At 37.6% G+C, this 25,794-nt stretch overlaps 1 protein-coding gene and 3 non-coding genes across 4 annotated transcripts; 3 read left to right on the top strand and 1 right to left on the bottom strand.

Annotated features, from left to right (window-relative positions):
• Positions 1-327: 327 nt before the first annotated feature.
• On the bottom strand, positions 328-2,700 carry LOC122037664 (senescence-associated protein OSA15, chloroplastic-like). Its single transcript, XM_042597170.1, has 7 exons — positions 2,428-2,700; positions 2,241-2,317; positions 2,091-2,153; positions 1,229-1,297; positions 952-998; positions 698-821; positions 328-621 (listed from the first exon to the last, which is right to left on the bottom strand). The coding sequence occupies exons 1-7, from the start codon at positions 2,519-2,521 to the stop codon at positions 574-576; spliced, it is 522 nt and encodes a 173-aa protein (XP_042453104.1). The 5' UTR covers positions 2,522-2,700; the 3' UTR covers positions 328-573.
• Positions 2,701-11,336: 8,636 nt separating this feature from the next.
• Positions 11,337-11,532, top strand: LOC122037707. The gene has a single exon (XR_006127720.1). It is a non-coding gene; the product is annotated as a U2 spliceosomal RNA (small nuclear RNA).
• A 2,594-nt stretch (positions 11,533-14,126) lies between these two features.
• Positions 14,127-14,323, top strand: LOC122037689. Its single transcript, XR_006127703.1, has one exon. It is a non-coding gene; the product is annotated as a U2 spliceosomal RNA (small nuclear RNA).
• Positions 14,324-22,963: 8,640 nt separating this feature from the next.
• Positions 22,964-23,161, top strand: LOC122037687. The gene has a single exon (XR_006127701.1). It is a non-coding gene; the product is annotated as a U2 spliceosomal RNA (small nuclear RNA).
• Positions 23,162-25,794: the final 2,633 nt, after the last annotated feature.

Here is a 25,794-nt window from a genome sequence, read left to right as displayed (position 1 = left end):
TTAAACAAAACTTATCAAAGAAAAATATAAAATATAAGAAAAAAGATAATTGTAGTAAGTACTGCTTGAACTATAACTATAGAATAAACATTTCGCATAGCTCTAATATCTGGACATGAGAGAAGGATTTCCAGAATTCCAGGACAACACTCAATGTCTACAAAACGGAAGAGAAAATTCTACATAAAATCTACATAAAATATTAAGCAATTCCAGGACAACACTCAATTCCTGTGGAATAACCGAAAAGTGAATCCAAGAGCAAGGCAGTTCGGCATAGCATCAAGGGAAAACAGCATGGTTCCTTGGTTTAAACAAGTTCAAATGGAGCAGAAGTCTCGAATTGGATTAGTCATTTGAGGAGAAGTGTCTATACATCACTAAAACTAGTAGTACGATGTCACCAAGAACACTTATGAGAAACCGGGATGAAATAGATAAGGATTTAGATATTTGGCCTTAGCATCACCAAATAGCTGCATTGAAGCTTCGAGACTCATCGTTGTAAGATAGTTACATCCTAGTGAAAACTGTTAGATGATAGTTCTCAGAGCCATAAGACTTGTGCTAGAATCATGGACTAGATGGCAGTAAGGCAGATGCCATAGTCCAATAAGCTTCCTAAAACAAACAATAACATGTGAAATGAAGCATTCATAAACAAAAATAGAACAAAAAAGTATGCACATTAAAGCACCTGAATGGCTTGCATACGGTCTGTTGTGACCTCATCTGCAAATAGATCAAGAGCTTTCCCATTCTTTTTGAGTGTAATGAATCCCATTTTATCTTTGAGAGAGAAAGACCTTTCATTTGAAGGACTACAAGGAATTGTTTCAACAAAATGAATGATTGATCATGAATGCCATATAAACACAAAAGTGTGCAAGAAACAATTTTAACAGGAGTCACTACATGTAAGAAAGTTTGATATTGAGGTGAAAGACTTACAATTGGTAAAATTTGTTTGCCATCATGTCATGAATGTTTCTTATAAACTGCACAAGAGAGACAGATTATTCACATTACTTGCATCTTGTGTACTGAATTATAGTAAAACAACAGAACAAAGGACAATGAACATTATAATCATTTCAAAAAATTTATGGGATATAAACTAGACTCCGCATTTTTTAAACTAGTTAATCATATGACACTTATGCAAGTAATATACATGATTAAACTTACACCACAACGATGTTGGAAAAAAAAGCAGTACATCTTCTACCTTCAATGCCATGTATGCATCTTCCATGGCACGTCGTCTAAATATGAAGTCAGCTCGTCGTAAGTCGGCCTGGTCAAACTCAAAATGTTTTGAAGAAAATTATACAGTTATAATTAGATGTAAAATAAATATATCAAAAGACACTTTAACAGGGTTGTTATGGTCATCAATAACAACTTCCACAAACTCCATAGTCACACAGTCACGTAATTTCTTCCATTAACTCATAAAAGAAACTATAATCCACACTTGATATCCAATATACACATAATATTATGGACAATAATTAACTTGCAATATTATGAGAAAACAAGCAGAATATTAGCTCAGCAACCAAAACTAAACTATTTCATATATTCCTTGGACGCAATCTACAATGGAGTATGTAGCACATTTCAACAAACACTTTGGTAGCTTGTTAAAGTTTTATTCAGTAACCATTCCTCCAAAAAAAATTTAAAATTATAAAGGCTGGTCATCAGTTTTTTTTTTTTTTGCCTACATGTTGTGTTTTCCCTCCCTCTTCCACTCTGATTTAATACCCTTCCATTCCTCACATTTAAAAAAGATTTCAAATGGCTGTGAAATACATCTACCCTATCAAGTTTGGTTCAAAACACTTGCCAGATGATTGCTTCATTCTTATGAAGCCACTGTAGTTTCATTCTGAATGGAATTTCCTTTTAGATTGAGAAATAATACAATAATCTTCATTCCAGAATATTGAATATAGAGGATCTTCTTTACAACTCAAAATAAAATTTGATGATGGTTTTTCCAAATAAATAATGAAGGAAAAAGTAGAAAATCACGACTAAAGAAACTGAATAATTGCTGTTAAATACTACAGAAAAAGAGAAACCTCTAAGGCCCCATCACTCCAATGCTGATCTGCTACTCTCTTCAGATCAGATTGAGCCCTGTCCTTCAAGATATGCATGAATAAATCAAGCCATGCAGATAAAAAAGAGATTTTTGGCTAAAATTGGAAAAGCTAAGCTAGAAAACATACAGTGGCTAAATGCTTCAACCGAGCAGCCTTTTCCTTAACACCAAGGTCAATCTTCCTTGTGTCCTCCCTTGCACGAGCTTCCACATTACATAAATGTTAGCACTTCAAAAATATTGAAGGAACTCTAAAGAACAAGTGAAAACTCTGTTATATTCAGATAAAGTATAGACTAAAGAAGATGTTATACCATCAAGCTTAAGAAATCCAAGTCGAAGAACAGCAGCATCTTGGCGTGCCCGATCATTTAGTCTTGTTATGCCACTAGTGCATAAAAATTCCATGGAAAAATATCACCAAAGCAAAACAATAATAAACAAGCGAAAAGATGATATCAAAACAAATGGCGACATAGTCAAAAGGTTGCACAGAAATGTAGTCTGACCATACATCTATGACCATTTGAATTAGCAATTTAGTTATGAGTAAGCTAATTAATTAAACTGGAGACTACAAAAGAAGTTTAATTGTAAAAAAAACATGAAAGAAAAAAAAAGAGAATCTAGAGTATACCATATCGATCACATTTCACTCAGAATAACAACAATGAATTATTTCATAGTTTCTTAAAGCCAATGGTCTTTCTCAAAGATGTTGATCCGGTATAATGTGATACATTTGAGAATGAGCTTATAAATCCACTTCGGCCAGTAACTGTTATTTTGCAAGAAATCTTGCCAGCCATATTTGCAACTAGTTGATGCAACTATGCAACTTATTAAGAATTAATTAAACAGAGCGTCAACATTTATCCAATCTTCTGCAGCAAGCTTTCAGGCATATGTTGTTGAACCTTCACACATGCTGATGACCTGAAGAGTGTTAAGTTCCATATGAGCATCTCTATCAAATTATATGGTATGAGTATAAAATCATGTTAATATGTAAATTAGTACATGTAAGCACATACTACATTATCATAATCTGCACATAGCACAGGCTTCTCCTTGAGGAAAAAGGAGCTGCTCTTGGCACAAGTTCCATGCCAACATGCTAACAATCATGAGTTGGAATTACATAAATGTATCTTTTCTCTTTAAAGGAACCCCAAAAATCTCATCAATCTAAGAGAAACTAAAGATATGGGGAAAAAGACAAAGGGAAATTATAAATCGACCCCAAATACATAAAAATACCATCTTTTGATGGTAGACGAGTCGCAAGCCCCAAAATAACACAAATCACGCCGAAAAAGAATGTTGCACGCCCGGATCGTGAACACTGAAGCACAAGGAAAGCAGATCCAGCCCTCCCAGACCAGACATCAGCAGAACTAGGATGAAACCCAAGAAACAAGACAAAAAATGGGAGCAAAGCGCGAGTAAAACAACACCTTGTGTCAAGTTTAGACCTTAAGATCGCTAGACAGGCAGTGAGCAAGGGTTCCAACTCTTACACTGCAGTCCACATCTCACCATGGAACATAGAGAGAGCGAAGTGGGGGGATGGGAAAGGGAGAGGGAATGAAAAATTTCTTAGGGTTCGAGAATGCGAACGAGAAACACGGCGCTAAAAAGATTTTCGGAGAGAGGGAAAGCAAAACTGCAGGGGGAAACGAATAAAGTCAAAGACAACGGTTTTATCAAAACTGTTGTCGTAGCCCCTAAAAACGCGCTTAAAGACAACGGTTTTATAAACCGTTGTAAAAAGTGTTGTTGTTTTAAAAAGAAGTTGCTCAATGACAACAGTTTTCACAAAACCGTTGTCTTTTATATTTAATGGGGAGTTCAAAGACAACGGTTTTGGCAAAAACCGTTGTCTTTGAGTGCATACGCAACGCTTTCTCTTAAAACCGTTGTCGTAGGGGTGTTGTCTTTTAACATTTTTGTTGTAGTGGATCCAGTGCATCTGAATAAGATACGATCCCTAAACCGGCAAGCCTTACTTGCAGATAACCATCCAGTCCCTGTATAAACTGCATCATGCGAGATCTGTCCTCCGCAACTAACTCTGGACAAAACTTAGCCAACCGGTTGAATTCAGTATTATACTCTGTCACCGTGTGATTATTCTGACGCAGACTCATGAAATCCTGCCGACGAGCCATCTGATATGATAGTGGAAAGAAACGGCTCTCAAAAGCCTCTCTGAACCTGGTCCAAGTGACGTTCCGCTCGCCGATGATAGAACGCTGTGTAATCCACCAGGCGTTAGCCTCATCCCGTAAATGGAAAGCAGCCAGCTCTGCTTTCTCCCACTCTGAGCAAGCCATATAGAAGAAGGTCTGCTCCATAGTCTCTATGCATGACAGGGTCATACTCGGATCAAGGTCTCCTCGGAAGAGTGTGAATCGAGTCTTCATCGACTCTGCTAATACTGAAATCCTAGCTTATGCTGCAGCAATATCAGTGAGCTGTATCGGGACGGCTGCAGGAACTGGCGGAACCATTGGAACTGGTGCTACAAGTGGTACTGCGGAATAAACCGGAGGAGGTACTCCTGGTGCTGCTGCATAAACTGGAGCATAAGCCGTCGGTGGTACTGTCGGGTGAACATAGGTGGCCGCAGCTGGAGGTACAGTAGGTAATGGTACCGGATGTGGAGCAGCTGCTGCTACTGTAGGCACTGGGGGCACAGGTGCCACTGGTGTCGGGTACACTGTAGGTCCAGGTGGCGGTGGTGCCGGGTATGCCGTAGGCTGCGCTGGAGCAGACATCGGAAACGCCAATGGTACCCCTGATGATACCGGAACTACAGTAGGGATAGGTACACTCGGCATAACCAAGGTAGGTACCTCTATAGGAGTCGTCGAGGTCTGAGATCCTGAAGCGCCCGCAGTATGCTGAGTCTGTCCCTGACTGACAGGCTCATCAACAGTAGGCATCTCTGGCATATCCAGAGATCCCGTGGTCCTCGCACGTGGTCGTCCAGCACCACGTCTCGCCGCAATACGCGTAGATCTCCTCATATCTGTTAAGTTATATTACAGATATTATTACCAATATAACAATCATAAAATAAACATCATACCTATTTGCTGTCTGGAGATGTTCCATTGCTGTCCAGTCCCCAATTTGACCTCAAAATTCCGAATGAGAAAATCGCCGGAAATCCATATAAATCCGAAACGGAAATCCGAAACATAACCATAACGAAAATCCGAAAATGTCCAATTTGACTCGCAAACCTGGCTCTAATACCAAATAAATTGTCACGCCCCGGAGGAGTCCCTGTCCGAAGAAATTTCGGCAGCATCTCCCCTGTACGGCGGACAATCTGAAACTTTCTACATATCCAGATACCTCATCCACATACGGCTAGAATAATAACAGAAATAAAATACAATACACAGACATTCCACGCAGTTTATATAACAAGTAAACGGAAGAATAATACTTTGACCCGAAATCAACCCTACTCCACTACACTCGTAAAGCTCAAATCCGACAAACTCACCTCTTCTGCCATCCAGGAAGTCATGGAGTAAAACATATCCAAACCACAACAAAGTCCATCAACGATAAGAATCCATACAAGATCCATAAGTAAAACAATCCAAAACATAACAAGTTCAAATAAAGAAAAAAACCAAAAGATCAATAAGTCCTCGTGGTCTGCAGGGGACTAGCAACTGGAACTCTCTCCTGACAGCATCAACCTGGAAAATAACAGCAATGGAGGCGGGGTGAGTCCAACACTCAGCAGGTACAACTGATGTACAAAGTAAGGAAATAACACCTAGCACTAATCATGCGTACAGTCTCCTGATATAAGAAGGATAAAAATGCATCTGAAGTAAACAGGAGAGAAACTGTACTAACCAGGACCTGGGTATAAGGACAACAGTCCGAGTGATATGGAAATCCTGTATGCATGTCAAACATAGGTATCCAAACAATATGCAGCATATAAATGCAGCAAACACAAACACAAGCAATAAATGCATCATGCATATGATGCCAATGATGCGTCCTAGTCACCCCTGACGCCAGTCGATCATCTCACACCATAGTGAGGCCGAGTGGGTAGGGTTGTGACAACCGAGCACTCTGTCGTCACTACTCCTGATAAGTGACCGAGTGGACGGGATGCTGTCGGAGTACACCTATCCTCTTACCCCAAATCATAAATGGGGGAGCGCAATGCTCTCAACTCCCGGTACACGATGACGGGGAGGAATCCCTGTCAGCTAACACATTGCATCACGCTACCCATGAGCGGACCAACGGTGCCTAATAGAGTCCCTGCTGCAACACACTCTGCCTGAATCAACCACTAACCCATGAGTGGTGGTGTGTGCAGATCCATGTAACTGGCGATGTGCTCAACAATAATGGAGCGAACTATCGCACAGCATGCAATCATGCAAATGGTGCATTGCACTAACCACAAAATATCCTGACCTAATCTATATATATATAAAAGTGCATCATAGGTCAACGAGTCAAATCAAATCAAAGGTACACAGAAGGTATAAACCTAGGTCCTGAACATGGTGAAGCATGGTATATCACTACCCCTATAAGCATGTATCAACAGGTAAGGAATACATGAGATGCAAAACAAGCAATCAATCAATCATGTAACAAGTATCGGGTAGTGATTAACCGGAACAAATAAGAAACATAATTAATGCAACTTGTTATAATCACTACTATGTATATCAAATGACATAAGTCAAAAGTACCCGCCTCCGATAAAATGGTACAAATCTGACTTTGAGATACTCGTCTCGCGTCAAAGTCCTGTGTCACCAAAACATATACATTTTTATTTAGCTAAAATTCAATAAATAGCTAAATAAAATCCTTACAACTAATTTAGGGTAAAACCCTAATCACATCATACATATAAACAACTAATTATACATTAATCATTTCATTACCCTAATTTAAATCTACACAGGTTCATATAATCAAATCACTACACCATACCTCAATCCTCAGCTACTGCTGATGCTGAAACAAGTAACACTGATGGATGGATTGCTGCCAAACCAAAACAAGCAAACCTCACAGCCTAGATATGGATCAACTGAAAACCCCCAAATTTTAGATCCACCGAACAGCCCATCACCTACTGGAATCCATCTTACTTGGCACTTTCTCCGTGATCAACCATCAAAACCTAACCACTTAAGGCGTGCCAATCTGCTGACAGGGATGGGTTGGCCGGAATCAAGCAAATCCTCCACCTCCACGATTTTCCGACAACCAGTAATAGTGCTTTTCTGCTGAAAGACAGAGGGAAATCAGACAAGAAATAAACCCTTCACCTTGCTGGATCCCCACTGCTCTGAGGAGAAAGCAAGGCTCGGAGCTAAGGCAGGGCTCTGTCGTTGCGTGGAAAAAAGGAAGAAGATACCGGCGATGAAATCAGAAGAGAGGAAAGGCTTAAGAACCCTACCTCTATCCTTGACGCACGCTACCGGCGATCTAGTACACGGGTCCGCAAGATAGAGGGCGTCAGCGCTAGGGCACGGCGTCGAGTCGTAGTGGCGACGACGCGACTAGGGCTCGGCTCCGGGATGAAGAGAAAATGGAGTGGCGTCGACTTCTCCCCGTGGTCATGGATTAAGCACGAGGGAGAGAGGAAAAACCGCCGCGACTAGGGCTCGGCTCTGGGATGAAGAGAAAATGGAGTGGCGTCGACTTGTCCCCTTGGTCACGGATTAGGCACGAGGGAGAGAGGAAAAACCGCCGCAGCCGGCGGTTAGAGCTCCGACGGTTAGGGCTCGGAGGAGTTGGGCGTGCGGCGAGGCTCGAGCACACGGGTTCGGTGAGATAGGAATATGAGAGAAAAGAAAAAAACACAGAAAAAGAAAAAGGAAAAAGGAAAAGAAATTAAAACTTTTCCTCATTAAAACAGGGTAACCTAAACAGGCTTTTTTGGGCCCCGTTTTTATCCCCGTTAACTCGTCCATACGATCTCCGAAAAATTTCCGAAATATTTCCAGAATTCCGAAAAATTCCCTTATTAATATTCGTCTATTTTCGGTATTTTGTACTCTCTCATTATTTTATCTCTCTTTATTTTTTCATCATACTTTCTCTCTCCTCAATCTCTCTTACCATACTCTCTCTCTATATTTTCTCTCATCCCACTTTCTCTCTCTTCATTCTTTTCCATCACACACTCTCTCCTCATTTTCTCTCATCACACTTTCCCTTTCTTCATTTTTTCCCATCACACATTCTCTCTCATCACATTTTCTCATCATACTTTCTCTCATCACACTTTCTCTCTCTTTATTTTTCTCAATTACTCTTTCTCTCTCAACACACTTTCTCTCTCATCATACTTTTTCTCTTCTCAATCTCTCCTATCAAGCTCTCTCTCCTCATTTTCTCTCATCATACTTTCCCTCTCTTCATTTTTTCCCATCACACTTTCTCTCTCATCATATGTGTCTCTCACATTCAATTTTACTTTCCATCTAATTTTTTCTCTTATTTTCCTTTAAGGGTAAAAAAAGAAAATTTAAGTTCATTCCGATTGAAAATATTCAACTAACCAAACATTAGTTTTAGGAATGATACCCAAGCTCACACTCATTCCCATTCCACAATACTATGAAACCTATTCCCATTCCGATTCCTAGGTGAGAACCAAACATCACCTAAATTAAGTTTATTTTTAAATTATTTATTACATTCCATGAAATTAAATCATAAAATTTTATATATTTTAAAATAAATACAAAACACATAATAAATAATCAATTTTTTTTACTGATTTAATTATTAATTTTTAGTTAATAAATAAGAAATTTTAAAATTATAATTGAATAAATTGATGTTTTCTTAGATGAAATTTTGAAATAATTTAATTAAAAATTTAAATTTGATTAGGTTATTCATTTTAAATTTTAAATGTTATCAAGTTCTCAATTTAATTGGTATCAAGTATTCAACTTGCAAATCCTCCAGCCATGAAAATTTTTAACCGGTCTGTCAGTCCAGTGTTCTTAGATCAACCGTCCATTAGAGAAAATTCATCCGTTAATTCACCAAGATTTAAACACGATCCTTAAATATTTGAGAAACTAAAAAAGTGTCCTACCGTGGTACTATTACACAAGAACAACCTTATTTATTGCTTAAAACTTATTCAATTAGTTATTAAATTTAATAATTTAAACTTATTTTATTTTATTTATTTAACATGTTTATAAAAAGTTATTGCTGATTATTATTCACTAATATACTTGTTCAAATTTATTCATAAGTTATTGAAACATGCCCAATTAATTAAAATTGTGTTGTATTGAACGCACATAAACAATTCCATATTAAATTGAACACCAAACTTATTTTTGAACCATTGGTTCATTTACTGCCCTATCCGGCACGCTTGGGATATGCAACGAGGGCAGAATGATAGCGCACGCTTGGGATATGTACCGAGAGGACAATGTTGTTACCATCTCGATGATCTTGAACCAACTCCAGACCAATGCTTTGGATAAATATGCTCGCTCAGTCAAACTGATAAGTAAATTGTTCGGTCACACAGAAAGAACAAGCCAAATGAAAGGCCATGGGGAAACCCTAACCCTACGGTCTACGGAGGGCCCTAACTATAGGAGAGTAACTCGAGGGGTGATTAGCTTGCGGGTTAGATTAACAAACATGTTAAGGTGCTTTCATACTAGGAAGCAACAGAGTTGGGAAAGTTGGCAACAAAGTTCTTTAATATATTTTGCAATGGGAGAAGGAAGCACGATGGCCTAAGTAAGATTGACTTTCCACATCTCTTCCCTCCAGGCCATTTCAAGTAGATATAAAAGAAACAAAAGGAGTTCAATAGGATGAACCCAGCATATCAAATGAGAACCACCAAAACCTCAAGAGTAAGATGCATGAATTGAGACTTCCTCCTCAAAATATTTGACAGTATGATTGATCATGTCTGAAAATTGAAAAGAGGGCATGCTGGTAATGGTGACTTGGTTATTGATTGGAATAGGACTTTTTACTATGAGAAAACGTTTTCCTTTGATCTCTCACACACTAAAACAAGTAAAAAAAAACGTTAGTGCCCAAAAACCAGGGGAAGTCTTTGGCGATAGCCCTTCGACGCTAATGACGCAAAGCCTCTGCGAGTGGCGGCCATGAGCACAGCCACCGGCCAAATCGGAGACAACTCCGTGGGTGTCCCTCAAGGCCTACGACGTCAGCAATTAGGGAAGTTCACGACATGGATGCTATCTTTCTATGTGTTGGCAATAGGCAACAAAATCGATCGGAGCGGCAGCAAACAAGAGCAAAAGGAAGGGGTAGCAATTTTAAACAAGAGTTTTGTCATGCATTTATAACTAACTATATGCTCTGATACCATTGTTGATACTCAATATGCATGAATCAAAATGAATTAAAATGGTAAACACTTACAACAATCTCCTGTAGATCTACAATCGGCGACGATTGGATTTCCTGTCGGGAGATCAATCATAGGATCGGAAGGCTCTCCACAATTCCACGAACCAAATCCCACCGTCTCAAATGTTCTTCTCACTCTCCCGTTGTCTCTTTCTCTACACCGTGAATCAGCCCCCCAATGATCCTTGGACGTACCCCTTATAAAGGAAAATAACCCAAGGATATAATGGACTTTTCCATTAATAGTAGTGGGGAACGTGGGCATGTTCCCACGTTCCCCATTTCCTATAGGATCAACATATGAAGCCAACTAGTGACGAGCCGAGCGAATCGAGGGATCAAACCCATAGACAGCTTCGGCGAAGAATTTGATCAGCTTACGAGGGAGCGAGGAGGAGAGAGGGTGACCGACGGAGGAGAGGTCCTGCTCGTCGACACAGCTACAGCGGTGAAGCAACAAATCTTAACTGCCTCCAGAACAAAATCGCAAGCAACAAGACTCTCCTTTCTTTTCCACGGCCAAGGAGAAGGAGACGTGAGAAAGATCACGGTTTGCAGTGTACTCTCGCCTCTTCTTAAAAAAAAAACTCTAATGGCCATTTATACCAGGTGGAGTTGTACTCTCGCCTCTATTTACAAACAAAAAAAACTGTAATGACCTTTTATACTAGGTGGAGTTTAGAGTTTAGGGTTTAGAATTTAGTCCCATATCGTTTGTTTTTGATTGACGGAGTGGAACTAGTGCTATAAAAGAAGAGGCTATGGCACTTTTTCATTCATACCTTTCTCGGCCTTTTGGCTAAGATCAAGTGTAGTATCTGTTCTTATCAATTTAATATCTGATACGTGGACCATTGGTTCACTATGATATTAAATTAATTTTTATTTTGGGGAGGGATCATTACAGTAGCTTGCTATTGGATCCTTCGCGTCATCCCTGTGTTGCACTCTTGTAGGGGTTCGACGCACCTGACCAAGATAAATTAAATTTTTATATTAAATTATGTTTTTTTTAAATTATTAATTATAGTGGAAGAAATTAAATCTTAAAATTTTATATATTTAAAAATAAATACAAAACACATAAAAATAATTGAATTTTTTTATTGAATTAATTATTAATGTTCACTTAATGAATAAGAAATTTTAAAATTAGAATTGAATAAATTGATGTTTTCTTAGATTAAATTTTGAAATAATTTAATTAGGTCCTTCAATTTAATTGAAATAACTTAATTAGTGTGGTTTTTTTTAATTTGGTAAGAAAAAATGATTTTACTCCGCCGAAGAAAGATAAATCACGTACCAAACAACTTTCTAATAGAGAAAATTCAAGTATTCAACTTACTAATCCTGGGATGGTCAATCCAACCATAAAAATTTTCCACCGGTCCATCAATCCAGTGTTCTTAGATCAATCGTCCATTAGAGAAAATTCATTCGTTAATTCATCGAGATTTAAACTCAATCCTTAAATATTTGGGAAATTAAAAAAAGTGCCTTACCGTGGTACTATTACACAAGAATAACCTTATTTATTGTTTGAAACTTGTTCAACTATTTATTAAATTTAATTATTTTATTTTATTTTATTTATTTAACATGTTTATAATAAAGTTATTGATGATCATTATTCACCAACATACTTGTTCAAATTTATTCGTAAGGTATTGAAATTGTGTTGTATTGAACGAACAAAAATAATTCCTTATTAAATTGAACACCAATCTTATTTTTGAACAATTGGTTCATTTACCGCCCTATCCAGCACGCTTGGGATATGCAACGAGGGCACAATGATAGGGCACACATGGGATGTGTACCGAGGGCACAATGTTGTTACCATCTCGATGATCTTGAACCAACTCCAGACCAATGCTTTAGATAAATAGGCTCGCTCAGTCAAACTGATAAATGGATCACTGAAAGAACATGCCAAATGATAGACCATGGTAAAACCCTAACCCTACAGTCTACGGAGGGCCCGAACTATAGGAGAATAACTCGAGGGGTGATTAGCTTGCGGGTTAGATTAAGTAACATGTTAAGGCACTTTCATACCAGGAAGCAACAGAGTTGGGAAAGTAGGCAACAAAGTTCTTTAATATATTTTGCAATGGGAGAAGGAAGCACAAAGGCCAAAGTAAGATTGACTTTCCACATCTCTTCCCTCCAGGCTATTGTAGGTAGATATAAAAAAAACAAAACGAGTTCAATAGGATGAACCCAGCATATCAAATGAGAACCACTAAAACATCAAGAGTAAGATGCATGAATTGAGACTTCCTCCTCAAAATATTTGATAGTACGATTGATCATGTCTGAAAATTGAAAAGAGGGCATGCTGACAATGGTGACTTGGTTATTGATTGGAATAAGACTTTTTACTATGAGAAAAAGTTTTCCTATGATCTCGCAAACACAAAAACAAGTAAAAAAAAATGTTAGTGCCCAGAAATCAGGGGAAGTCTTTGGCGATAGCCCTCTGATGTTAATGACGGAAAGCCTCAGCGAGTGGCGGCCATGAGCCAAGCCACCGGCCAAATCGGAGACAAACTCCGTGGGTGCCCCTCAAGGCCTACGACGTCGGCAATTGGCGAAGTTAATGACATGGACGCTATCTTTCCATGTGTTGGCAGCGGGCAACAAAATCGATCGGAGCGGTAGCAAACAAGAGCAAAAGGAAGGGGTAGCAATTTTAAGTAGGAGATTTGTCATGCATTTATAACTAACTATGTGCTCTAATACCATTGTTGATACTCTAAATGCATGAATCAAAACGAATTAAAATTGTAAACACTTACAACGGTCTCCCGCAGATCTGCAATCGACGAAGATTGGATTTGCGGTCGGAAGAGCAATCATAGGATTGGAAAGCTCTCCACAATTCCACGAACCAAATCCCACCGTCTCAGATGTTCTGCTCACTCTCTCGCTGTCTCTTTCTCTACACCGTGAATCGTCCCCCATGATCCTTGGACGCACCCCTTATAAAGGGAAATAACCCAAGGATATGATGGGCTTTTCCATTAAGAGTAGTGGGGAACGTGGGCATGTTCCCACGTTCCCATTTCCTATAGGATCGACATCTGAAGCCGACTATTGACGAGATGAGCGAATCGGGGGATCAAACCCACAGACAGCTTCGGTGAAAATTTTGAACAGCTTACGAGGGAGTGAGATGGAGAGAGGGTGACCGACGGACGAGAGGCCCTGCTCGTCGACGCAGCTGCAGCGGCGAAGCAACAAACCTTAACTAGCTCCAGAACAAAATCGCAAGCAACAAGACTCTCCTTTCTTTTCCGCGGCCAAGGAGAAGGAGACATGAGAAAGATCACAGTTTGTAGTGTACTCTCGCCTCTTATGAAAAAAAACTCTAATGGTCATTTAGACCAGGTGGAGTTGTACTCTCGCCTCTATTTACAAACAAAAAAAAAAACTGCAATGACCTTTTATACTAGATGGAGTTTACATGTTAGGGTTTAGAATTTAGTCTCATATCTTTTGTTTTTGATTGACGGAGTGGAACTAGTGCTATAAAAGAAGAGGCTATGACACTTTCTTATTCATACCTTTCTCGGCCTTTTGGCTAAGATCAAGTGTAGTATCTGTTCTTATCAGTTTAATATCTGATACGTGGACCATTGGTTCACTATGATATTAAATTAATTTTTGTTTTGGGAGGGATCATTACAATAGCTTGTTACTAGATCCTTCACGTGTCATCCTTGTGTTGCACTTTTGCAAGGGTTCGGCGCACCCGACCAAGTTAAATTAAATTTTTATATTAAATTAAGTTTATTTTTAAATTATTAATTATAGTCCATTAAATTAAATCTTAAAATTTTATATATTTAAAAATAATTAAAATTACAAATGAAAGGAGATCCCATATTCAATATATCATCAAATGAATATTAAAAAAAAACATCCTATAAAGATATTTTATATAAAAATATACTTTTTTCAATATTATTGTATCTACAACAACCTAATCAATTATTTTATTTTAATCAAATTTATTATTTAATTACCTGAATACCAATTTGGCTACACCGTGGGGGTAGAGTTTGGTTCAAGTTTGGCTTGAGGTTGGTTCGTTTAAATGTTATCAAGTTCTCAATTGAATTGGTATCAAGTACTCAACTTTCGCTGACTAATCCTGGGATGGTCAATCTAGACATAAAAATTTTCCACTGGTCCATCAATCCAATGTTCTTAGATCAATCGTCTATTAGGGAAAATTCATCCGTTAATTCACCGAGATTTAAACTCGATCCTTAAATATTTGGGAAACTAAAAGTGTCCTATCATGGTACTATTACACAAGAACAACCTTATTTATTGTTTGAAACTTATTCAATTATTTATTAAATTTAATTATTTTATTTTATTTTATTTTATTTAACATGTTTATAAACAAGTTATTGATGATCATTATTCACCAATATACTTGTTCAAATTTATTCATAAATTTTTGAAGCATGTCCAATTAATTAAAATAGTGTTGTATTGAACGCACATAAATAATTTCATATTAAATTGAACACCAAACTTATTTTTGAACCATTGGTTCATTTACCGCCTTATCTGGCATGCTTGGGATATGCAACGAGGGCACAATGATAGGGCACGCTTGGGATGTGTACCGAGAGCACAATGTTGTTACCATCTCGATGATCTTGAACCAACTCCAGACCAATGCTTTGGATAAATAGTCTCGCTCAGTCAAACTGACAAGTAAATTGTTCGGTTACACTGAAAGAACATGCCAAATGAAAGACCATGGGAAAACCCTAACCCTACGGTCTATGGAGGGCCCAAACTATAGGAGAATAACTCGAGGGGTGATTAGCTTGTGGGTTAGATTAACTAACATGTTAAGGCGCTTTCATACCTGGATGCAACAGAGTTGGGAAAGTAGGCAACAAAGTTCTTTAATATATTTTGCAATAGGAGAAGGAAGCACAAAGGCCAAACTAAGATTGACATTCCACATCTCATCCCTCCAGGCTATTGCAAGTAGATATAAAAGAAACAAAACGAGTTCAATAGGATGAACTCAGCATAGCAAATGAGCACTATGTGAAAAATGACTTTTTACTTCGCCACAATTTACTTCGTCAATTTAAATATACGAAGTAAAAGTGTATAAGCAACTTCGCTGAAAAAACCGACGAAGTATATACAAATATAGACTTCGCAGATTTAAAAACACGGGCTTCGCTTTAAACTGAAATAAGCTATTACTTCGGAAAGTTGTTAAATACCGAAGTAGTAACGTCGTGAATACAATTTTTAGTGTTTACTCTGAAGTAATAGTACAAGAGTTAACTTTTATTTTGAGACCACTTTTATTTCCCCCCACTTTTTCGTTTTCTTGGGTTAGGGCTTCCCTCTGCCGAAATTGATTTTTTGGACCTCCTCTTCCTTCCCCTTCATTTCAGTCCTCTCCGTTCCCCCTCGTTAGGGCTTCCGATTTGGAGTCTTAGGAAACAGAGATGAAGGTTTCCTCGTTAGGGCTTCCGAAATAAGGTTTGGCAACTTGAACTTTCTTACGCAGGGTTTAGGTTGCAAGTGTTTGAGATATACCGTATGTTTTCAATTTGATAGAGCTGGTGGAAGGCTGAGGTCCAGGTTTCTTTCCTTCAATTTCTTTTTCTTATTCTTCTTCTTTTTCTCCTCCTTTAATTTGCAAAATCATGTTTTAGACGGTCTCCAATTTGTTGTTGGTTTGGTGCTATTCTTCCAACAAAGACAAGTGTTTGGAAATTTTTTTTGCTTTTTTTTCAGTCTCTATGTTTACGAGGTCATTACCTAAAGGGCTGATTCATTATGCTTTCTTGGATTAGATACTTCTGTTTTCGGTTGTTCTTTATTTGGTTTGTTGTTGTGGATCGTGATGAGACCAGTGGTGGGGGCTGCCATAGTGCTCACTGGTCAGTGGGAAGGCAAGGAACACAAATTTCCGGCGACGACAACTGCTTCTGGTGGCCCGCAGACCTTCAAAGGTTTCTCCGGTGAAGTCTTGGGGAAGAAGAGTGTGGCAACCTTGGAAACCGTGGCCAGCAAGGCAAGAGAGGTTGCATTCAAATTTTGTGCCCCGAAAGTCAAAATGAACAGGGAGGGCGGTGGTTTCAAGAATGGCACGTCACCGCTGGAGCTGTGCACGACATTTTCCAAAGTCGAGATCAGTCAAGGCACGACATTTGAAATACAAAATTTGAATTCATTCTAAGCAATTCAGTCAAGGCACGGCATTTGAAAATTTGAAGTTTGAATTCAGTCAAAGAAATTCAGTCAAGACATGGCATTTGCGGCATTTGAAAGTTGAAAATTGAATTCAGTCAAAAAAATTCAGTCAAGGCACGTCATTTCAAATTCAAAATTTGAATTCACAATTTGTTGCTATAAAATAGTATCAACTACTTCAGTTATTACCAAAAATTTCAAAGTCGTATCTATCTATTACTTCGATCCAGAACGAAGCTAAATGTAATTTAATCGATAATTACTTCAGAAATTAATGATATATGACGAAGTAAAAGTAATCCATTACTTTATTTTTAACCGAAGTTAAAGTAGGTATATTACTTCACAACAAATACTATACGATGAAGTCGAAAAGGATTAATTACTTCGGTGTTTTTAAAAACCGACGAAGTTATATGCACTTTTTACTTCGTAATATGTCTGAACCCGACACCCAATACGACTTCATTTTTTCTGGGCCTATGACTTCGGAGTTTATCCGAAGTAAAATGAATCTTTTTACTACACGCGTGTCTACTTCGGTAAAAACAGATCTTTTACTTCAGGTAATCAACGAAGTAAAAAGTCATTTTTCACATAGTGGAGAACCACCAAAACCTCAAGAGTAAGATGCATGAATTGAGACTTCCTCCTCAAAATATTTGACAATACGATTGATTATGTTTGAAAATTGAAAAGAGGGCATGCTGGCAATGGTTACTTGGTTATTGATTGGAATAAGACTTTTTACTATGAGAAAAAGTTTTCCTTTGATCTCGCACACACTAAAACAAGCAAAAAAAAATGTTAGTGACCAGAAACCAGGGGAAGTCTGTAACGACCACCCTTCTTACTACTACTACTACTCTCTAAGGGTGGACGCTACTTAACTACTAACTCAACTTAACCGGTACGCTACTTAGCTACGAGGAATCCCTACCGAAAAATTTCGGCAGAGTCTCCTCTGTACCGGTGACCAAATCAACAATACAAACACTATATACACAGCCACAGGCGGCTGGAACATATTTTTTTTTTACAACCACACAGTAATAATGCCACGACAACTAAAAAGAAACTATTCTAGCAATAGAAAACTATAGAACTCCAACAATAGGAAATAACTCAACTAACAATGCGGAATAGACTCAAATAATCAACATAGACAAAGGAAACAACTAATACAATCTATATCAACTTAATAACTGGAAGAAAACTCAAAAGGAGTCTTGACAGTTTCCTTAGCAAACTCATGATCTCTCCATAGTCCTGCCATCACACACACTGTCACAGCATCTCCTTGTCGCCTTTCTTTCTTATACTTTTCCTTTATCTGCAGTAGGAGGATAATAGTATCTATAAGCTAAAAGCTTAGTGAGTGCTTTCTAACTCACAAAAACTCGATATGCATGTATATAAATAAGAACATGCTAAAACTGAATGCTAACATGTGAAGCTACTCATGCTCATAAATAGCAAAGAAATCAACGAACTGAAAAGCTAACATGTATAGCTACTCATGCTCATAAATGGCAAAGGAATCATACTAACTGAAATACTAAACATGTAAAGCTACTAAACATGTAAAGCTAAACATGCTCATCAACTAGCAAATAAATAACATGTAAGAAACTAAACATGTAAAAGCTGCTAGCATAAAAGAAAGCTAAACTTGCTGATCTTTAAAACAAAGTGAAACTTACTTCATTTGCTCTAAGCTTAATCTTTTATTTCACTTGTTTAAAACTTATTCTTTGGTACTTCTATTCTTAAGTAAAACTTATTTTTACTTGTTCAAAAGCTTATACTTTTAATACTTCAAAATAATAATCAACTTCTCTTGGGCCCGGCATTGTACCACTTTGCGCGCATTCTTAATAAGAATCGAGGTAGCTAATCCCGAAACTACTAAGATACTTCTAGGCCTTGTGCCTAGGGGCAACTTGGAGCCCATCCCTTGGACCTTGTGTCCGGTACATGCCCTTTAAAAGTAAAATACTTATTATCTTATTTACTTCTTCTTTAAATGCCTTGGCATTTTAATAAGCACCTCGTGTGCCAAAATCCTTAAAGTCTTGCCTTTGGGATCTACTTAAGGCCTTGGCCTTTTTCTTTCCTTTCTTTATCTTTCTTATTCTTTTCTAATATTTCTAAAAGAATACTTCTTTAAAAGGAACTGAAATGTTTAAGCAAATTCTAACTTTGAAAGGCTTAAACCAAAAATCTGCCCACTATGCTAATAAAATTCTGCATATTAAGCTTACTAAAATCTGCACACTTAACAACAATCTGCATTCTATAAGCTTACAAAATCTGCACTTTATACTTATAAAATCTGCACTATACTAAGCTTAATAAAATCTGCACACTTATAAAATCTGCATACTTATAAAAACAATCTCATCCTATAATCATCTCTCACATGGTTCGGTCAGATCCAATGTTAAATGATGGACCACTAGTTAGCCATCCAATGCCAGTTACACTGTCTTCATCTCTATTAAAGAGTAGGCTCGAAAACTACAGCTCTAGCTACAGTCGACACCCCCACTCATTTCTCTATCCCTCTTAACTAATGGAGATAATTTCACTAATTCCTAGCACGTACTTTGAGCCATCTACTTTAGAACTTCTGAACACATATCTGATAACAACAATCCTTTATTTAGTATCACATCACCGGCATCTACTATCAGTGTCATGCTTGCAAGGGCCCTCTCGCACTCATAAAAGACATTGGGTAGGACCATATTGCTTCATCATTATCACTTTCCCCCTATAAACCTGAATTAAACAGTAAGCTCAAAAGATACAATTCGTGCCCCTTTCATAGCACATATCACGGCAAAGAAAGCCTAAACTCAAATACTATACATATATATGTATCAATTCTGCTCAACATAGTAACAAAGAACCTAAATCCCTTCAAGCTTCTGATTATTTAATCATGCTACTATAGATGAAGACTAGCAACTCAATCCTGCTCACGGCAGTAACATGGAACATGGAATCCAAAAATGGTATGCTAAATATAAGTTATATTCCTAGCAACTCAATTCTGTACCCTATGTTCCGATTCTGTGAACACAAATTCCACTTCAAGGAAACCATGAGAACATCAAGATCGAAACCTTTCATCCAATTCAAGAATTTCTCACGGCAGCAACTCAAGAAAAACAAACCACATGCTAAGCAAACAAAACTATCTCCTTTCTTTGAGATTCTCGGAAGCAACTTCAACAGAAGGCAAAACTTCGGGAACAAAGAAAGGAATCAAGGAATAAACCTCGGAGCTCCGGAATCAAAGAAGGAAACAAGAATCCGAAAGCAAAGCAAAGAAGAAAAACGAAATCGCGGAACTACTCCTACTGCAGGTGAGTAGCAACTCACCTCGCTGTTCTTGGACTTACAACCAAAGAAGATGGCTGCTAGGGTTCGGAGAACTCAAGCTTTCGGCCTCTGCTTCGTGCTTATGGCTTCTCCTCAACGAGAGGATCTCGACGGTGTGAAAATCACGTGGAAACACCCCTTGGCCGGCGCCGGAGACGATGCCCTAGCCTCGTCTCTGGTTTCGCTCGGGAAAAGCCGCCGTCGCGAGAGAGGAGAAGGGGAGAAGAATTTTGAGAGAAAATGTTTTGGTTTTCCAAAAAAATCCAAAACCTAATTCCCTTTCTTATAACTAGGTTTTCTATTACTAACTATACCTTAAATATAATCCGTTCTTTCTTTAATTAACAAAACTCACCGGCACAGTTGGTTAACCGATTTTTAACCGAAATAAGAGGTCTCGGCTTCAATCCCTCAGCCGCGCATTTTTTTCCAATTTATTTTAAACGTTCCAACTATAGCTTAAATATATTCCGCTACATACTTGGTTAACAAATCACGCGCAACCCAGTTGGTCAGCCGGCTTTTAACCGAAGCCACAGATCGCAGCTTCGATCCCTCAGCCGCGCACTTTTATTTCCAATTTATTTTACTGTTCCTAACTACTACTTAAATATATATCGCTCCATATATAATTAACAAATCGAGCGCAGCTCGGTTGGTTGGGCTGATTTTGCTTGGGTCCGGGGTGCTGGGTTCGAAACCCAGCTTCTACAACCCTTTTTTTTTTTTTTTTTAAACTTATTCTCCTTGGTAAAAATACCAAACGAACTCCAAAAATTACATAAAAATACTCTAAAAATTTTTAAAAATCTCTAGAATATTTTAAAAGTATTTCCAAATATTTTTATGGACTTTTAGAACTTGAAATAGGGAAAATTGGGTCGTTACAAAGTCTTTGGCGATAGCCCTCCGACGCTAATGACGCAAAGCCTCTACGAGTGGTGGCCATGAGCACAACCACCGGCCAATATCAGAGCAAACTTTGTGGGTGTTCCTCAAGGCCTACGACGTCGGCAATTGGGGAAGTTTGCGACATGGACACTATTTTTCCATGTGTTGGCAGCAGTCAACAAAATCGATCGGAGCGGCAGGAAAAGAGAGCAAAAGGAAGGGGTAGAAATTTTAAGCAGGAGATTTGTCATGCATTTATAACTAACTATGTGCTATGATACCATTGTTGATACTCTAAATGCACGAATCAAAACGAATTAAAATGGTAAACACTTACAACGATCTCCCACAGATCTACAATCGACGACGATTGGACTTGCTGCCGGAAGAGCAATCATAGGATTGGAAAGCTCTCCACAATTCCACGAACCAAATCTCACCGTCTCAGATATTCTTCTCACTCTCTCGTTGTCTCTTTCTCTACACTGTGAATCATCCGCCATGATCCTTGGACGCACCCCTTATAAAGGAAAATAACTCAAGGATATATTGGACTTTTCCATTAATAGTAGTGGGGAACGTGGGCATGCTCCTACGTTCCCATTTCCTATAGGATCAACATCTGAAACCGACTAGTGATGAGCCGAGCGAATCGGGGGATCGAACCTACAGACACCTTAGGCAAAGAATTTGATCAGCTTACGAGGGAGCGAGGCGGAGAGAGGTTGACCGACGGAGGAGATGTCCTGCTTGTCGACGCAGCTGCAGCGACGAAGCAACAAACCTTAACTGCCTCCAGAACAAAATCACAAGCAACAAGACTCTCCTTTCTTTTCCGTGGCGAAGGAGAAGGAGATGTGAGAAAGATCACGGTTTGCAGTGTACTCTTGCCTCTTCTTAAAAAAAAACTCTAATGGCCATTTATACCAGGGGTTCATTACAATAGCTTGCTACTAAATCCTTCACGTGTCATCCTTGTGTTGCACTTTTGCAGGGGTTCGGCTCACCCGACCAAGTTAAATTAAATTTTTATATTAAATTAAGTTTATTTTTAAATTATTAATTATAGTCCATTAAATTAAATCTTAAAATTTTATATATTTAAAAATAATTAAAATTACAAATAAAAGGAGATCCCATATTCAATATATCATCAAATGAATATTAAAAAAAACATCCTATAAAGATATTTTATATAAAAATATACTTTTTTCGATATTATTGTATCTACAACAACCTAATCAATTATTTTATTTTAATCAAATTTATTATTTATATAATACTCTTATATTAAAATATTACTTGGTCAAAATCATTTAAATTTTATTAAAATTAATTTAAATTATTAAAATCATTTTAAAATATTTGTAACACCTACCTAAGAAGTTGTTATACAACTCCTAGTGACGAGCCGAGCGAATTGGGAGATCAAACCCACATATGACTTCGGCGGGAAATTCGATCAGCTTACGAGGGAGCGAGGCGGAGAGAGGGTGAGCGACGGAGGAGAGGTCCTGCTCACCGACGCAGCTGCAGCGGCGAAGCAACAAACCTTAACTGCCTCCAGAAAAAAATCGCAAGCAACAAGACTCTCATTTCTTTTCCGCGGCCAAGGAGAAGGAGACATGAGAAAGATCACGGATTGCAATGTACTCTCGCCTCTTCTTAAAAAAAATCTGTAATGGCCATTTAGACTAGGTGGACTTGTACTCTAGCCTCTTCTTGCAAAAAAACAAAAAAACTACTGTAATGACCTTTTATACTAGATGGAGTTTAGAGTTTAGGGTTTAGAATTTAGTCCCATATCATTTGTTTTTATTGGCGGAGTGGAACTAGTGCTATAAAAGAAGAGGCTATGGTTCTATTTTATTCATACCTTTCTCGGCCTTTTGGCTAAGATCAAGTGTAGTATATGTTCTTATCAGTTTAATATCTGATACGTGGATCATTGATTCACTATGATATTAAATTAATTTTTGTTTTGGGGAGGGATCATTACAATAGCTTGCTACTAGATCCTTCACGTGTCATCCTTGTGTTGCACTTTTGCAGGGGTTCGGCGCACCCGACCAAGTTAAATTAAAATTTTATATTAAATTAAGTTTATTTTTAAATTATTAATTATAGTCCATGAAATTAAATCTTAAAATTTTATATATTTAAAAATAATTAAAATTACAAAAATAATTGAATTTTTTTACTAATTTAATTAAAATTTTAAATTTGATTAGGTTATTCAAATATAATTGAAGAACCATAATTAGGGTAGTTTATTTTTTTAAATTTGGTTAGAAAAAATAATTTTACTCCGCCCAAGAAAGATAAATCACATACCAAACAACTTTCTAAGTGGGATGACATTTAATCCTTAGGGAATACCAATTTGATTACACCGTGAGGACAGAGTTTGGTTCGTTTAGATATTATCAAGTTCTCAATTTAGTTGGTATTCAACTTTCGTTGACTAATCCTGGGTTGATCAATCAAGCCATGAAAATTTTCCACCGGTCCATCAATCCAGTTTTCTTAGATCAACCATCCATTAGAGAAAATTCATCCGTTAATTCACCGAGATTTAAACTCGATCCTTAAATATTTGGGAAACTAAAAAAAGTGCCCTACCGTGGTACTATTAAGCAAGAACAAACTTATTTATTGCTTGAAACTTATTCAATTAGTTATTAAATTTAATAATTTAAACTTATTTAATTTTATTTATTTAGCATGTTTATAAAAAAGTTATTGATGATCATTATTCACCATTATAATTTTTCAAATTTATTCGTAAGTTATTGAAGCGTATCCAATTAATTAAAATTGTGTATATTGAACGAACATAAATAACTCCGTATTAAACTGAACACTAAACTTATTTTTGAACCATTGGTTCATTTACCACCCTATCCGGCATGCTTGGGATATGCAACAAGGAGACAATGATAGGGCATGCTTGGGAAGTGTACCGAGAGCACAATGTTGTTACCATCTCGATGATCTTCAACCAACTTCAAACCAATGCTTTGGATAAACAGGCTCGCTCAGTCAAACTGATAAGTAGATTGTTCGATCACACCGAAAGAATTGGCCAAATGAAAGACGATGGGAAAACCCTAACCCTACGGTCTACAGAGGGCCCGAACTATAGGAGAATAACTCGAGGGGTGATTAGCTTCCAGGTTAGATTAACTAACATGTTAATGCGATTTCGTACCAGGAAGAAACAGAGTTGGGAAAGTAGGCAACAAAGTTCTTTAATATATTTTGCAATGAGAGAAGGAAGCAGAAGGGCCAAAGTAAGATTGACTTTCCACATCTCTTCCCTTCAGGCTATTGCAAGTTGATATAAAAGAAACAAAACGAGTTCAATAGGATGAACCTAGCATATCAAATGAGAACCACCAAAACCTCAAGAGTAAGATGCATAAATTGAGACTGCCTCCTCAAAATATTTGACAATACGATTGATCATGTCTGAAAATTGAAAGGAGGGTGTGCTAGCAATGGTGACTTGGTTATTGGTTTGAATAAGACTTTTTACTCTGAGACAAGGTTTTCCTTCGATCCCACACACACTAAAACAAACAAACAAAATGTTAGTGCCCAGAAATCAGTGGAAGTCTTTGGAGAAGGGCCTTCGACGCTCAAATCAGTAAAAATTCCGAATGGGTGATTGGAGAACAGTAGAGAACGTTTATGTGAGAGTAAGCTTGAGATGTTGAACAAAACATACTTTGGCAACGGAGAGGGCTCCCTTTTTATACCACCTCTCATAACCTTGTAATCATGAGGTGATGAAGAATGTCAGAGGTTGATAATGGAAAGTAAAAAACTTGTGCAATAACTGTCCAAGGAATCTTCCCTTACCCACATGTGTATCTCTTTTGTTGTTTATAACTTATGCCATTGATGAGGTAGTTAAAGGAATATGCTGTCATAAGTGGTCGGTTGATGATAAACATGATAATCCCCCAGAAAGGTTTTGGAAGAATATTCTTTAACATAAGGTTGTTACTTTGACAAGTAGTTAGGATTTGCTGCTCATATTGTCACATGAGGAACACGAACTCTCTAGTGCTCGCCGTGAAGACACGGACGCCATCAAGGGCATCCCGGGTTGCAGTCACATCGACACCCCCCGTAACGATTGCGACGCAGCTCGAAGGATCGACATCTGAAGTGGATTAGTGATGAGTTGAGCGAATCAGGGGATCAAACCCAGAGAATTCAGTGGAGAATTTGATGTGCTTACAAGGGAGCGAGGCGGAGATAAATTCCATCTTGATACTATCACGAGTATAATAATTAAATTATTAATTATAATATTTGAAAATAATTTTTTTAAATCAATAAATTTAAAAATTTATCGAAATCATGAGCATTGGGTTAAATTTAATTGGGATTAAAAATCAATATAAATTGCAGTTATAATAGTGTTTAGAATTTTTTTAATTAGGATTAAAAATAAACATAAATCACACTTAACTTATAATAGTGTTTAAATAATCAAATTTTTTAACCAATTTAATTTTTTGCTTTCATTTATTTTCAGAATTGAATAAATGGAATAAATCATTGTTTTTTTAATGAAATTTTGAAATAACTTAATCAAAATTTTAAATTTGATTAGTTTATTCAATTAGGGTGGTTTATTTTTTGAATTTGGTTAGAAAAAGTGATTTTACTCCACCCAAACATCTCTCATC

This window comes from Zingiber officinale, unplaced genomic scaffold (assembly GCF_018446385.1).
Source record: "Zingiber officinale cultivar Zhangliang unplaced genomic scaffold, Zo_v1.1 ctg72, whole genome shotgun sequence".
Classification (NCBI taxonomy): domain Eukaryota; kingdom Viridiplantae; phylum Streptophyta; class Magnoliopsida; order Zingiberales; family Zingiberaceae; genus Zingiber; species Zingiber officinale.
This window is presented reverse-complemented; position numbering and strand designations above follow the sequence as displayed.

Excerpts from the sequence above, each read along its gene's own strand:
- LOC122037664 (XM_042597170.1), bottom strand. The coding sequence starts at position 2,521 with ATGGAATTTTTATGCACTAGTGGCATAACAAGACTAAATGATCGGGCA. Across the intron at positions 999-1,228 it reads ATGCATACATGGCATTGAAG|TTTATAAGAAACATTCATGA; the intron begins GTAGAAGATGTA and ends TCTCTTGTGCAG. Across the intron at positions 822-951 it reads GCAAACAAATTTTACCAATT|TCCTTCAAATGAAAGGTCTT; the intron begins GTAAGTCTTTCA and ends AATTCCTTGTAG.